Source organism: Megalops cyprinoides, chromosome 1 (genome assembly GCF_013368585.1).
Source record: "Megalops cyprinoides isolate fMegCyp1 chromosome 1, fMegCyp1.pri, whole genome shotgun sequence".
NCBI classification, from domain to species: Eukaryota; Metazoa; Chordata; class Actinopteri; order Elopiformes; family Megalopidae; genus Megalops; species Megalops cyprinoides.
The window spans coordinates 63793513-63809096 of record NC_050583.1 but is presented as its reverse complement, the minus strand read 5'-3'; the positions used below and the strand labels follow the sequence as shown (position 1 = coordinate 63809096).

Below are 15584 nucleotides of genomic sequence, written 5' to 3'. Positions count from 1 at the left end.
GCATGTCATTTTAATAATTCCTTTTTCATTTTCCTTACTTACTGTATCTTAATTTGATATTGCACATAAAAGAACATAATCAGCATTACCTTGCATATAATTTTTCCAAAGAATAACTTCATCTCCCAGGAGTACTGTCAACATTATACTATAAAAGCAGGGGCTGCTCCTAATAATGCCATTATGTTTGCTATTTTGCCGGAACCTCGGCTTGCTGATGCTGCGCCCGCTGCACTTCAAAAGAGTAATCCAGGGGTATGTTTCTACACCTAGGAAACAACAGGGCGCACTCTCTGCAGGTCTGGAGCTTTCCTCTGTAGTGCAGGGCTATTTGAGGCTGCCACTAAAGTGCTTTATTGAAGAATAGTGAACAGTGGCCTTTTCAGATCCAGCATTACCCAGAAGAAACTGCCCCTGTGGCTCCCCATTCAGCCCAGGACTCTGACATTTTATGGATCTGTGCAATATCACCGAAACCAAAATGGTGCATTTTCGAAAATGCGTGAATGCACGTAGTCTGCCCGAACATCTTAGGCCAGAAGTTAGCAGAAAACTCTTGACAATGTAGATAAAATAGTACACCCCAGGAAACTGTATCATAACAATTTAAAGTATAACATTATAAATTATTATAAATTACTTTATTTGTTGCCTGCACAGAAGACCATTTTTGCAAAGTGATAAAATGAGCTAATTAGCAATTCTTTACGGTTTCCTATCTAACTTGATCGTAATTGAGAGCTCTTGTGCATATATAGTCCACTTACCATTGCTCCATTTTGTTTTTCTTTAGTAGTTCAGAATTGTGCATTTACTCTCAGTAAGTACACTCTAACTAATTCTAATAAATATGTATGTACTTACTGAATATGGCTGCCTTCCACTTTTTTTCAATCAGCGAATAATTATGCATAATGCATTATGACTACATTATAAGTACACATGAGACCCCTGCAGTCATGGTGATAAAACCTTTACCTTAATTTTATTTATTTATTGTGGACCTTTTTTCCTCTGTAATGATGTGTTAAGCATTGTCAATCTCTAGGTGCATTAAAAAGTGTTTAATAAAGCAGACCAATTTTAGACGCATCACATGGAAATTAAATTGGTTGCTGCATTTTCGTTTTTAATTCAATTCAGTGGTGCAAATGCCAACTTACAACATAATTGAATGTCAGAGATAAGCGTAGGAGCTGAGTACACTTCCTATAAGGCACATTCAGATACAGCGTCTTGTTTTTCTACAACACCATTTATTTACCTTACATGTATGTCAGTCACATACCATTTAGCCTGTGGTTTCCTCTCTTTTTGTCTCTCCAAGGTTTAAAGGCACCTTTGGCAATTTGTCGAATTGGCTTGGTGATGGTTCCCTCATTATTAATGTTTCTGTTCATATTGATAAAATGAAAGTACATTGAAGGTCTCAGTCTGGTTTCTCTTGTAAGAAGTGAACCATGTTCTACAGGTATGCCTTGGTTAACAAAGCCAATGAGAACGTAACTCTTTATTGTAAAGTGAATACTTTTAAAGCAGTTCAAGAAAGTGCACCTTTACTTGCTGTTTAAATGTAAACAAAGTTTTTTTTCATCTAATATAAGAAGCCGACTATGGTATCCCATTGGCCATCTAATTGAAATGTAATGTGAGTGGCTTCCTTGGAGAAGAGATAAAATATAAATCAGTTTCTCTAAATACTAATGTGCAGATCACAAGGAGGGTGGAATCAGAATAAATGAAAAATAAAGTGGAGTGATCAGGTTGGTGCTACTTAAGTTCAGCAACATTAACAACATTAGTAACATTAACAGTTGGAGGTAAGGCAGTTGCACTACATCGCTAGCTCCATGTGGAAGTAGAGCATGAGTGTTAATGCTTCTCAATTAATGTATGATCAATACACATTTATTACATTTGTAGTGTGTTTCATGTTCAAGGCACATTTTTCTTGCTTATTTAATGGTTGATATTTTAATAATAAATAAATCATTAAATAATTTTATTAAAAAATATATATATTTTTGTAATTACCCCATTTCCTGAAGTCCTGGAATCCATCCCAATATTGTATATAGCAGGTTATTTATGTCTTTGGTAGTTAAATTTCTGATTGCAAAGTGACCTTTACAATGACTTTATTAACCAAGGCATAACTCAATTTATTTTAATTATTAATATATTAATTATTTATTTAGTATACTAATATATTAATTATTAATTTGTTTATTATCTGACTTACAATTTACAATTTTCCTGGAATCATTGCACATTATAGTAACAACCCAGTGACATAAAAGGGCACTCGTAATCAACTAAAGAATTTTAAGCTGAAAGCTAATGGTTTAATCAAAATTCCAGTTCAATCAGAACATTTTAATTACAATTCTGCAATATTCCTTCAAAGAGCATTTGAGCATATGAATGTTATTTGCATTTGTCTACTTAATTAGAATCAAATGATTTCAAAGTGTAGTATAATGGTTAAGGAGCAGGACTCATAACGAAAAAGGTTGCAGTCTTCATTCCCCACAGGGTCACTGCTGCTGTATCTTTGGGCAAGGTACTCAATCCACAATTGCCTCAGTAAATATCCAGCTGTATAAATGAATAACATTGTAAAAACCTGTAATTGATATAAGTGGCTCTGGATAAGAGCATCTGCTAAATGCCAATAATGCAATGTAATGCATCAATGGATATGCTAAATATATCTGTTTCCTCATGTTTCTGAGAAGTGAGACTAATGAAATGTTTCACCCACAAGGAAAAGCATGTGATTAACCAAACACTACTACAAAGCATTTCAACTACAGCACAATCAATGCAATGTAATCAATCCTGTTGTTCACACTGATCTCTGCCTTGCTAGTTGTTGAAGATACCATGTTCAGATCATATTTTAGCCTGGCCTTGCCACCATGAATCTTATGTGGCATCCATTTACATGTATGCATTTCCCACCAGTATGTGGACTCGTTTTGCCAGCAATAGAGAACTCTTTAGTTGCAACTGGACAATTAGGTGATCATGATTTTCTTATTGGATGGAATTAAAACTGATGATTTTCATCGTAGTCAAGGACAAAAACGGGTCGGGAACAAGAAGCAGCAGTGCAAAACCAGAATCCAAAACACGAGCAAGGTCCAAAAACAGGCAAGGGTCAAAAACAGTAAACACAGAACGGCTGAGTGCTGGCTTGGTATGGATGCAACAGACAATACCTCACAATGAGGCAACAGAAACCGAGTCCTTACGTAGCCAGGACTTGATTGAGGAATGATTCACAGGTGCGCTTGATGAGTGGGTGTGGTTGAGCCGGGCTGAACTGGGCGTGGCTGAGCTGGCTGACTGGGAGTTGGTGTGACACTCCATTACAGGCACTTCTGTATGACAGCCCCTGAAATACTCTGGGTATCTGCCCAGCAAACTCATTGACAAATAGGAAAAAAGTCATGGAAAATAAACTTTTGACAGTGAAAAAAAAACATGCCATTTTGCAATGTTATATTTGGTCATGTAGATAAGAACAGATGAAGTAAGTCAGTAGCTGTTTACTGTATTCCTGTTTGACTACTGTAATTGACAAAAGACTGGTTGAGTAAATGGATACGTGAAATGTGTATTTAATTATTGTCCTGTATGACCTTGACCTAAATATCATAGAAATTGGTTGTCAATTCTTGATGCGCAATGATATGGTGGTCTTCCTTCTCTTTCTGTAGCAAATTTACATCAGACAAAAGTCTGGTCCTGACCATCACCACTGATGCCTGTCAGGGGAAGGATAACTTTGTACGCTACCTGGAGCATGTGCAGGCCGTCATCACTGTCAACTCCAGCCGCCGTGGAGACTTGAACATCAACATGACCTCACCTGCGGGCACCAAGTCCATCCTGCTGAGTCGCCGGCCTCGTGATGACGACGCCAAGGTGGGCTTTGACAAGTGGCCCTTCATGACCACCCACACTTGGGGAGAGGACCCCCGGGGTACGTGGGTGCTGGAGGTGGGATTCAAAGGCGACCCACCCCAAAGAGGCGTCATGAAGGAATGGACTCTAATGCTCCACGGAACACAAAGTGCCCCTTACATAGACCAAATTGTACGCGACTACCAGTCCAAGCTGGCCATGTCCAAAAAGCAGGAGCTGGAAGAGGAACTTGACGAGGCTGTGGAGAGGAGTCTGGAAACCTTGATGAGTAAAAACTAGACTTCTGCATGTCAGGTCTTTTTTTTTCCTCCTGCCCATATCCTGCCCTCTTCTGCTGACAATTTAGAGTCCCACTTTGTATTTGTTAGCCTTCCTTCAATGAACGTGTCTTGTAAACAGATTATAACAGTGCAATTTCTAGACTATCTCTTCTATGTCTCCAGATGAAATGAAAAACTGTTGGCTTTTCTTTTCTGTTCTATTTTTACTCCTATATAAAGAACATAATATATATATATTCTGCTGTATGTTATGTTGTTGCTTACCCGGGCCTCCAGATGAAAATGAAACTACAGCTTGTGACTGTAAATTATTTCCTGTGTCATTCTACTTAAAGTTTAATATCTTGCAAACAGAGGGGTGATATTTTTTCATTATATTTTTGTGATAAATATTGTTTACATGAAAATGGACAGGAATGTTTGATCAGTATTGCGGGCCATGGACTTAAAGCATTCTTTAATACTCTTCCAAAGGAAAATGAATTCAATCAGTTGTTAAATCACTTAAATAGTTTATAACAGATAACATTCCCAAATTTTCTTATTTTTTAGTTGATAAAATGTATCTAATCACTGTGGAATAGGAATATTGACATTCCATGTCAGGAATAACACTGACATGAACTTGAAACATATTGTAATTGCAAAACATGCTACTAGAGAGAATCTAAAAGGTATAACATTGATGGCCATATTTTTGAAGTAAACGGAAGATTCAAAGACTACACATGGAAAAAGGCTAAACATCTAAATATACTTACAATGTTTGTCATTCCAGCACATATCTAACAATAATCCATAAATGTCCTTAAATCCTCACTTTTCTGTATTGGAATGATTTTACCTGGCAGCCTTTGGCCCAATGTGCGGTCTGTTTCTGCTGTGACAGTAACCCACTGATCTTGTAACACTCATCCCCAAACCTTTGCTTCTGGTTTGGTTTTCAGTAGATGAACTTTCTTAAATACATACATTTTACTTATACGTTTAAGGACTGAAGGAGGACAAAAGTTTAAATGTTTTAGTTTGTATTCAACATTTGTCTGCATATGAGAGACCTTTTCATAGCATTCAATGTAGTATTGTTACAATAAAAGCATAATAGTGGTAATAGTGGGCTATTTTGAGCAATCATGCACGACAGTCATGAATTCGGTGTAAAGACAGCACTTCCATGTTGCACATTCACATTGCCTTAGTTTTTTATGAATCCCTTTGAATACAGTAAAAGATCATAGTCTATTGGTGAAACGTTTAACAATAGCTTATTTTTTTTCCAACTCTCGATACCAACCCGGGTATTTGGGAAATGAACAGAGAAGGTGAGTGGCAGTGAAATAGTAATAGGCTGGTTGTCAAGCTGAATGTATGCGGGGTCTGTGTATACTGTACCTGCCTCTTTGGCCTGCATATTAACTTGTGCAGATACCTGAAGTTTCCTCGTTATATTCATTATTAGTTGATGAATGAAAGACCAGTTGGATCAAGCTGACTAGTTATCTACTATGTTGAACAGCTAGCAAGCTATATCTTCTCTAACTTGTAGATATCCTCTCTCACAGCTGTTCACACTAATAGTTGGCTATCTACAACTTTTATGTAGCAAAGCATCTTGCAGTTGTTAACATAGTAGCTGGTGAATTAGCTAGTCAAGTTTGTGCATACTGTAGCTTGTTAGCCATCCAAAGATATCTAACTACTTCCATGACTGACATTGGCAACATTAGAGATAGCTTGCTGGAAGGAAGCTAGCTAAAGAAGTAATATAGCTGCATAGCTAGCATGTTTTTTCAGTGCATTTTGACAAAATATGTACCTTTGTGTGGTATCAGCTGTTAAAGTTTTGTAAAGGTGTTGTCATATTTATTGACACCACCACCAAAAACTAGCTAATTAACTAAAGTACTCCTATTGGGGCTGGAAAAATTAAAATTTGTGTTCTTCACACACACAGTTTATTTTACTTGCAACAATTGTGACAACTGTGAAGAAGCCTCCCGATATTTTGAAAAATGGCAATGTAACTGAATTTCAGCCACAGAAAATGAAAAAGTATTAAAAAGTTCAGTGACAAACTGATGCAAAATCATATTTTTTATAAGGTGTTATGACTTTGAAGTCTTGGGGAAGAAGTTAGTGTTTTGTGTCTTAAAGAGATGAAAAATCCTGTCAGATATCAAAAGGCTTGTTATGTTTCACATGCAGACTAATTACTTTTTAGACACTTAATTAAAGAAATTATATATGATAGTGTCAGTCTTTTCTTCAACATATAGTAGCCTATGATAATTTATTTACATTTATCCAGGTCCAGCCTGTATTTCTGCCAACCGATTACCATTGAACTTGCTTGACTGTAAATAGTTTTGCCATGTGTCCCATAGTATCCGCGGGGAAGTGTCAAGGAGTTTAATGGAATGCTCATGAGTAGTGAAGTTTCGAGCAAGTTTATACATGGTTCAGATTACTTTCACCAGTACCATTTCAAGCTGTGCTGAGTGTGACATTGAATTATTTTATATCTATATGGTTCTGTCTATGGAAATGGTTCTGTCTTTAAGAATGTTGGTGTGGAATAGTGTCCCTGACATTAGTAGCTACTACTATCATTAGCTATTATTATGGAGACTGAATTATTGTTAATATTCATATTCATACATTTGCCTGAGCCACATAGATCAGTATTTGAGTACTTTTTCATTATTCACCAACACAGCTATTTGTGAAATGTCGATCTGAGATCAGCAACATGGAGATGGCATCGTACAAAAACACATCTCGGCCATTTTTTTGTAATGAAACAAAGCAGTGAGCTTGAGACATTTTTTATATGATTTTTTTATTAAAGCAATTAATACACAGCAACACTGTGTACAGGTAAATCACTGGCATCCAATTGAACAAATGATAACTGATTCAATGGGTGGTAAACTGAAAACTTAGGGGTTGATGGGGGTTAATAAGAGGGTCATATAGCATCCATGGGAGCAGCATATATGTATAAAATATTTTTTTCAAATTAGAAATCACATCATTTTATGCAAAATTTTGATTTTTTTGTTTTTTTTTTTTTCTTTTTTGAATAAGTACCTTTAGGTACCTTTTTATCTCCCAGGTTTTCAGACATTAAAGGCAAAAAGGTGCATGTGTAAAAAAAGTACAACAGTGCTGTAAAACAATGCTAGCAGCGGCTGGAGAGAAAGCTAGCTGGGGCTGGTGGGAGGAGGTGTTACGGGTGAGGCAGGAACATTAGGAGGACCGAGGTCTCCTTATTTCTTCTTGCTGGTCTTCTCGATCATGGTCTCCACAATCATGGCCGTCTCCTCGTAGCCACGGACGTTCTTGTCTTCGGAGATCTTCTCTATGGACTCTACCATCTCTACCTTCTCATAGCTCATGGAGTCTGCAGGCATGCTGGTCCTGGGGAATGGCATGGGTGGTGAGACCCTGCGTCTGCTGCTGTCTGGGATTTTGTGCTTGTTGTTTTGTGGCCCCAAAGGCTCGCTGGGGCCTGGGGTTGGGCTGGGACCCCTGGGTGGGTGCGGGGCTGGGGCAGGACATGGTTTGGGACCCAGGGACATGGGCTGGGGTTCTCCGTTGCCCCCTCTATCACCCCCCTCCCCGTCTTTTCCTCCTTTCCCCCTGTCTCCCTCCTTTATCTCTCCCTTGTCATGGTCACCCTCTCCTTTCCCATCTTCTGGGGCCGCAGGGGGGGCCGGGGGCATTGGGGGTGGAGCTGGTGAAGGTTCTGGCACAGGGACAGGCCTATCATCTTCGTACATGTAAGGGGGCGTCATGCCATTCTGGATGGTGACAAAAATATGTCCAGCTGAGGGCGTGGAGGAGTAGAAGCAGGGATCCATATAGCTGCCCTCACCACTAACCAGCACATAACGCCCTTTGGTGTAGAAGTCAGCGATAGGCTCAGGCTTCTTGTACCTCCTCATGCGATCCCTCACGATGTTACACAGCGTGTCAAAAGCCTTGCTGATCTGGCTTCCGTCTGGCACATCTTGAGGGGTGGCCTGGTAAAGGACAGAGTGCTCCTCCTTCTTCACTTCCCCCTCATCCTCATCAGCGCCCCTCACGTCCCCTTCTGCAGGATCCCCACCAGCTCTCTCCTCCTGCCCACTGTCCACCATGTCCTTGGGGTTGATGTCTTTCTTCTTTAGGGCTTTCTTAGCCAGGTTCTTCTGGCGAGGTTTAACACTGGTGATGTCTTGTATGGCCTGAGTGATATCTGTGAAATATACACCGGCAATATCAATCATTTTTTATTCACAGGTCATGTAAGTCCTCAGTCAAGTTATTCACAGTAGTCATAGTTAGAATCTAACACATTTCAATGATATATATTATTGAAATGTGAACCATATTACAAATAATAATAAGTGCATACATACATGTACATATAGTTAGACAGATGAGACGAAGAGATACAGTAAAGATTTATTCGGTTAAATCCAGGTAAGTAAATGAAAACGATAACTTGAAGCTGGCTGTTCAAAAAGTCAGTGAGCGTCAAGGCAATCTGCAGGGCATCTGCCTTTTAGAAAATAGAACACTTAAAGGTTGCCCTTGTCTTTGTCAGTACGCGCACCAGGATTTCAGCCCGAGAGCCGGGATCCCCCGCCACTCCCCGTCTGCCCGTCATGAGTGACAGATCACTGAAATTGTGGGGAGCCTCGGGTCCAGAAGCAGCCCGTGGCTGCCCATTCACTCGCTGCCAGGTGCATCCGCTCTCTGCAACCCACACACATCCTCGCTTGCAGTCTCACCCACAGCCTCACCTTTTCCCCTGCTGGTCATCGATGGGGTGTGGGTGTAGCTGTAATTAGTTGTGAATAAGGTGATGGGAGTACCAATTATCGCTGAATTCAATCTGTCAATGAGATCAACAGAAAAAAAAAGGGTTTTGATGTGATCTCACAAGGCGTGTTCTTAGCATGTAGCTCCGGATAATTGTTCGTAATGAACCACCACACTGGTAATATGACCTGACAGATTAGCATAAAGATTATGGTTACCAAATGGTTTCTGCTTCACTTTCCTGTATAAAATGAAAGACACTCATATTGCAAATGAAATGCTAAATAAAACTCCCAAAATATTACCGCATCTATGTGCCATTTATTGTGTACATGATTTACACCCCTTGCTGTGTTAGTGTCACGCACAGTAGTATAAAACTAATTGTAAAGAAACACTGCCTCCCTGTGGCCACACTCAAAAAATACTTGGCAATATTCTTGTCAGGAAAGTTCAGTTGTCACACAAAACATACTCAGGCATATGATTAAGAAATCAGGCTGACTTTAACCCCTCTCTGCTCACACATAAATAAATGCCTCTTGTCTCTGTTCCTTTAATATCACTTTGGACAGGACAAGTCTGCTGTCGTCTTGGAAGACAGCAATCCACTTCCTATTGTGAATCTGCTTAAACTAATGGGACTCTCTGTACTGGGAAAAGGCGGTCAATCAAACAATGATTAATTGAATGAGGTGGTTTAAGGACCCTGGAATGAATGATGGCTGAAATGAAGGCCTACACACATCATTGAAGAAAGCAGAAAATCTCTGCCCGATCAGTCCAAATAGATAAATCGAGAAGCAAAAACAGTGTGGCAGAGAAGTCCGCATGGGCTGTACCTGTTGTCCTCGTTCTCAATGATCCTCTTGTGTCTCTCCAGCTCATTTTCCAGAGAGGTCTGGTACATCGCCAGCTGGCGGCACTCATTGGTGTACTTCTCCAGTGAGCGTTCGGCCTCCTCAATCTCCTTGCGCAGAGCCTCAATCTGCTCATTGTACAGCTGGATCTCATCATCATAGCTGTCCTGAGTGCTCTTGATGGTCAGCTCCAGCACAGAGGTCTGCACGGACAGCAGCAGAAACAGTTGTGAGAGCTTGAGGGCAATTGCACACTCTTACGACTTTACACAGTATGCAGCTAGTCCAGTTTAAACTCAGTGTCTTAACTTACTGATGTTGTGCACATTATGTGCAAACTCTAACAACACTCCAGCACATATCAGGAGTTGACTATATGCTGCTGAACCACAGTTGGAATTCTATTGCACATGGATGAATGTTTTTTTTAAACATCTATGAATATCCTTAAACTTAAAATGTCTTTTGTAGTTAACATGTTGCACATTCAGGTTTGCTGCCACCTAGAGGCATAATGCGCTCCTCCAGAATGGTACCTTTCGGTTCATGGTTGCCATGGTAACATACCTCCGTCTGCAGCCTGTGCTTTTGTGATTGCAGCTGACAGAGGGCACTCTTGTACTCCTCCAGTTGACTCTGTAGGGTGGGAACCCGCCTCTGGGCTATGAGTTTCTCTTGTTCCTAGAGGTGGAAAATAAGAAGGCAAACTTAACTCAAAGGCCAGTGCTGAGCCCAGACTGGCTCCAGAGGAAGGGTGTCATAATCTGAGTGATTTGTTCACATTCATCACTTTCACAAAAAAAAAAAAAAAAAAAAAAAAATCATCACTCATCACTCTTCAGCTCTGCTCAAAAGTAGGGACTTTCTGTCACTAGCAAGGTCAGTGTGACAGAGAACTAGACATATTTATCTGTATACATTTTTGTATGTGATATGAAGAGGATGTGGATGTTTAAAGAGGGGAAATTATCTGGTTTCCTCGCCTTTCTCGGTTATCAATTTTAATTTTCTGTATTCATAGAAAAATGCAGATGGGTTAATAATGGCTCTGTGTGTTGCCAGGAAGACAGGATGACAGAGTTTCTGTCTTATCTACAAGATTCTATATGTTGTCAAATGTGATGTAATTATGGAGCAAGTAACTGTTATTATGTCTGTACTCACTCAGTTGATGAATGTGACAAAATAATCAGAGAAATCATCAAACAAAAGAGCACATACGCAAATGCTCCCCTGTATTTCATTGGCTCCGCTGAGATTTAAGGCTCTTGTTATGCAATGCAATGCAATTCATCAGTCTTTCCTGTCAGATTCAATGGAGTGAGATGGCGTAGTGTACGCTTACCTCTGATACGTTCACAGAGACGCTAGACAAGAGAGGGATGTTCTGGTTGATCTGATGGAGTATGTTGACGTAGGTCTGAATTTCTGCAAGGTTCTATGGGGCGCACACAATGAAAGAGCATAGTCAATGAAGGTTCCTAGTGGTGCCTAGTGGGGTGCCATCCACAACAAAAGAAGTCACTTTTATTTACCACCAAGTGAACAACAAAAGAATTGGCTGAGCATTTGTGGCAACATACCATTTTGGCACATTGCACCACACACGTAAAAACACACTTACACAGGATATGCCGTTGGAATTTCAACTAACTGTTGAGGCCCAGAGTCTACTGTTGCTTGTCAGTAGCAGCTCACATCGAGCGTTTCACACCGAGTACCACAGTGACATCTCCCTACCATGCTACTCATGCATATTTGATGGTGACTGTCAGCTGTTTCTAATCAGTTCACCTCTATCAGATTGCAGCCCATCAACATAAAAGATGCATTCTTGAATAAATTCCCCCACGAAATGCTGTACCAGAGGTGTTCCAGTTGGACAGCTTATGAATTGTTTATACAGAAGGTGACCTGCGAAGCTCTCTATGACGACTCTTCTGTTAAAAATGCTTTATTGAATAAAATATGTCTGATTGATTTCACTGCTGTTACATCTGGGACCTGTAGTTTGCCAGGCTAGGCTATGGAATGTTGTTGTTCAGCTGTTGAGCTCTGCAGTTCTGTGCTGTGTTTTCTGGTTCCATTATCAGGGAATCTCTAATAAATACCAGTGCCCTAAGGTCACATCTTGCAGATTTTTTCAGAACTCTTGACTGCAGACAGCTCATGACTCATGAGTTTGAACTAGCTTCACTTTGCACCAGCTTCAGGTCAGATTTTTAGTGTGTATCCTTATTTTCTTGGCACACACTCTTCTCCAGGGAGGCCAGCGTAACACAGATTTTTATATATTTTACATTAATTTAGTTGGACATTAATATTTTACTGTAACAATTGTATCTTTCACAGAGGTACAACAATCCCCAGTCAGAGGATTTGAACCTGAACCTTCCAGTCCAGTTCCCTAGCTGCTATGACACTGGTAACAATAATGGGGACTTGTAATTTCCACAGCAAAGAAAATAACCTTAGCTCCTTGCATAGGACTCGTCCTACGCATTAAAAGTGCTGCAGACTAGCTAAAACTGAAGGTTCACTTGGTAGTTGGACAATGCACTTGCTCGGAGCTAATACCGCTGGGTCATTTTGATTTCTCAGCAGAATGAACAGAAATGCAATATACATCCATAATGCAGCTCTGAATTCATCTTCCACACATAATGTGAATGGACAGAGGCATGACTAAGACGGATGTATATGTTCTGTATGCACAGTGTAACCTCTGCATTAAAAGTGCATCTATCTTTTATTATGTGCTTATTATAATTATCCATATATCCTGAAACAATATGCAAGCTTTTTGCGAATCTAACCTTTCTGTTTCTGTCTTTGGTGGAGTTGATGTCATCTTGCAGAAACTGGGACTGGATCTGAAACTCGAGGTTTCTCAACAGGGTGGAGTCAGCCTCCTGAAATACAGTTTAACACAGCCGATTGGATATGGAAAAACAACCCACTGTCCAAGTAAGAGCTATGCAAGGTTTGTGCGTGAGCGCTTGCAAAACAATCCCGTGGGTTAGGTTTGTAACTTTCAGGAAAATGAACAGTGTAAAGAATTCCGTAATATTCCCAATAATTACCATTTACTTCACTGATGGTGGAACAGCCTTTTTAATGCGCATACGGTGAAACAGATACATGAAAAATCATTCGTTTCTAGGCAATGTACATGCTTGCGGAGAACAGCACATCTGCGGTGTTCTCTATGCAGATATTTTATGTTCTTACTCATGCCTGCTTTGGGCATACCTTATTGAGTTGCTCCAGCGTGCCCCTCAACTGCTGCTGGTAGTCGCACTCATTGCGATACCTGAGAAAAGCGAAAGTGGCAGCATAAAACAGGGTTTAGCTTCAAAGGACTCCGCTGAGGATAACTGCACCAGCTGCTGGAGGCATTTTTTAGGCATACATCAGCTGGAGGAAAAGGGGGAATTTTGCATGCAAGGCTGCCAAGTAAGTAGCCAGGCAGCCTCATCTTAGATAAATAGCCCCATGTTTTGTTTTCTTTGTTCATTTGTTTTGGCCACAATCTTAATGCTTCAGCTAGATGTTTCGGTCTTCGAGTCAGGCTATACTGTCATCTACCATTGGGCCTTATGTCCACTGTGTCAGATCATTCCCTGATCCAACGTAAATAACGAGACATATATTTTATGTTGGGCCGCCACACTCTGTTTTCCACTGACCTTGTATCTTATCAATCATGGGCATTGAAACACTGACTGGTTCCCTACAGTCTGCTCATCTGTCATCAGTAACAATATGACAGAGTATGTGTAGGTTTCTGTTAGCACATTTGTTTGGATTTTTTGCATAATTGTTGACAGCCTTGTAATATTTCAGTGGACCTCTAATGGACATTGACTTGGTCCAGCTCTCGTTCTGTGCTGTTTCCTACTTACTGATGCTCAAAGCACTTAGTTACATATCCACAGTAAATGATAATTGTGAGGAAAACCATAGTTCACTTGTAACATAAAGCAGTCCTACAGCAGTGGCTCTTTGAATAACGGCTATCAGAGCATGACAGGTCCCCCCGGCGCGTCCTTCCTCGTGCTAGCCACCCGTGCTGCACACTTACTTGCAGGTGAACTCCTCCAGCATGCGCTCTGCATCCTTCAGCTCACGCTCCAGCTTGGCGCGGTCAGAGAGCAGCTCGCGGATCCTCTGCCTGTTGAGGCCGATCTGCTCGGTGAAGGCCTCCTCCAGCCCGGAGACCTCCTCCATCCTCTGCAGAGTCTCCAGCTGCTTCCTGAAGACGGCATTGCGCTGCTCGAGTACGCGCGCCCGGTTGATGTACTTGGCGAAGCGCTCGTTGAGCTCCTGCAGGCTCTCCCAGCCCTGGACAGCGGACCCCGGGCCGTAGTCATCGGGGCTCCTGGGCTCCTCGAAGACGTCGGAGCGCTCGTACTTCTCCTTGCGCACCTCGTGCCGGTAGCTGGTCTTGAACATCCTGCTCGAGCGGTTCTCTCCCACTGCGGAACCGGTGATCCCCTCAGCGCCTTTAGTGTGTGAAAACCAGGGTGTTCACCCTCTGCTGCCTCATTCTAGACTAAACGCTGACTGCCGGGGCTTTCTGCAAAACGACAAAGATAATCACCTAGTCATGCCCCCCACCACGCATTCCAGAGTGAGTCCTCCCATTGTGGCTGGTGCTACAAAGGCACTGTCACTGTTGACTGGGCAAAAAAATAAGAGAACTCTGCTGTGTCAAATGATTCATTATGACATTGTTTTGTTTGTACTCAGCTGTTTCTCTGTTTCATTTTTTTTTTTGTGGGGAGGGGAAGTGGGGGGAATGTTTGCCTCTGTAGCCCGTCACGTGTTGCCGTGCTAAAAAAGCTAGCCACGCTCTTTTTAGGAATGCCAAACAAAAACACGCTGGCATGCATGAGAGCCGCAGCTAGCTGAAACAGGTGGCCTTCTTTTGTCCGTCCATTTGTTCTCGATCGGTTTTTACCAAAACAAACAAACACGCGTATCTTTCCACTACAGTGAATGTTTTGTTCCATTTGCTCACAAAAACATTCCGGTGATATGTAGGTGTATATCTGACACATTACTTCCCATGCAGAACGTGGAGATGCTTGGTAGTGCAGTAATGAAAGGTTCACGGCTCAGAGTTGTCTGCAAGCAGGAAAACATTCGTGGTATCACATGATACGAATAAGATACAATCTGGGACCTCGATTCACTGAATGACCGGTGACATTTTACTGCTGGCATTTTACAGGAGATTCCAACAATACAAGCCAGGGACGGCTTAGAGCAAATCCACGGGGCTGTCAGTCCCGGTGTCTCAGGATGATTTCATGGTCTCAAATGTTGAAATGTTGAATGTTGAAACAGCATATCTATGCGAACACATATTAGAGATGGCTGCCATTCTTCATCACAAAGCCAAAAAGTAGCACTTTAAAGGAATCACTCTCCACTCACTATAAATGGTTTTGAGTTCCATGAAAGGTGCAAAACAAATGAAATCTACTAACTACCTCATTAGGACACCCTAGGATGGAATACGAACCATCCAATGTTATTGTGGCCCTGCCCTGCAAATCGCTGTACAAAGATAGACTTCTGCTTTTCTGAGCTCAGGGCTTGCATCAATGATTGGGTGCAATAAGATCTGGTACAATATGACACTGTGACGCCTTGTGAATTTTCTGTTGCAGAAAGTAATTTGTGGGGTAACTAT

The 15584-nt window shown here is 41.2% G+C and overlaps 2 protein-coding genes across 2 annotated transcripts in view; one reads left to right on the top strand and one right to left on the bottom strand.

Annotated features, from left to right (window-relative positions):
• Nucleotides 1-4646, top strand: part of LOC118786500 (neuroendocrine convertase 2) — a 33263-nt gene extending 28617 nt beyond the window's left edge. Inside the window, exon 12 of the mRNA XM_036541579.1 lies at nt 3726-4646. Coding sequence (XP_036397472.1) covers nt 3726-4212 — 487 coding nt within the window. The 3' untranslated portion in view covers nt 4213-4646. The remainder of the gene's footprint in view (nt 1-3725) is intronic.
• A 2837-nt stretch (nt 4647-7483) lies between these two features.
• Nucleotides 7484-14338, bottom strand: LOC118786510 (filensin-like). Its single transcript, XM_036541592.1, has 8 exons — nt 13968-14338; nt 13136-13196; nt 12700-12795; nt 11229-11321; nt 10451-10564; nt 9866-10086; nt 9005-9096; nt 7484-8454 (listed from the first exon to the last, which is right to left on the bottom strand). The coding sequence occupies exons 1-8, from the start codon at nt 14336-14338 to the stop codon at nt 7484-7486; spliced, it is 2019 nt and encodes a 672-aa protein (XP_036397485.1).
• Nucleotides 14339-15584: the final 1246 nt, after the last annotated feature.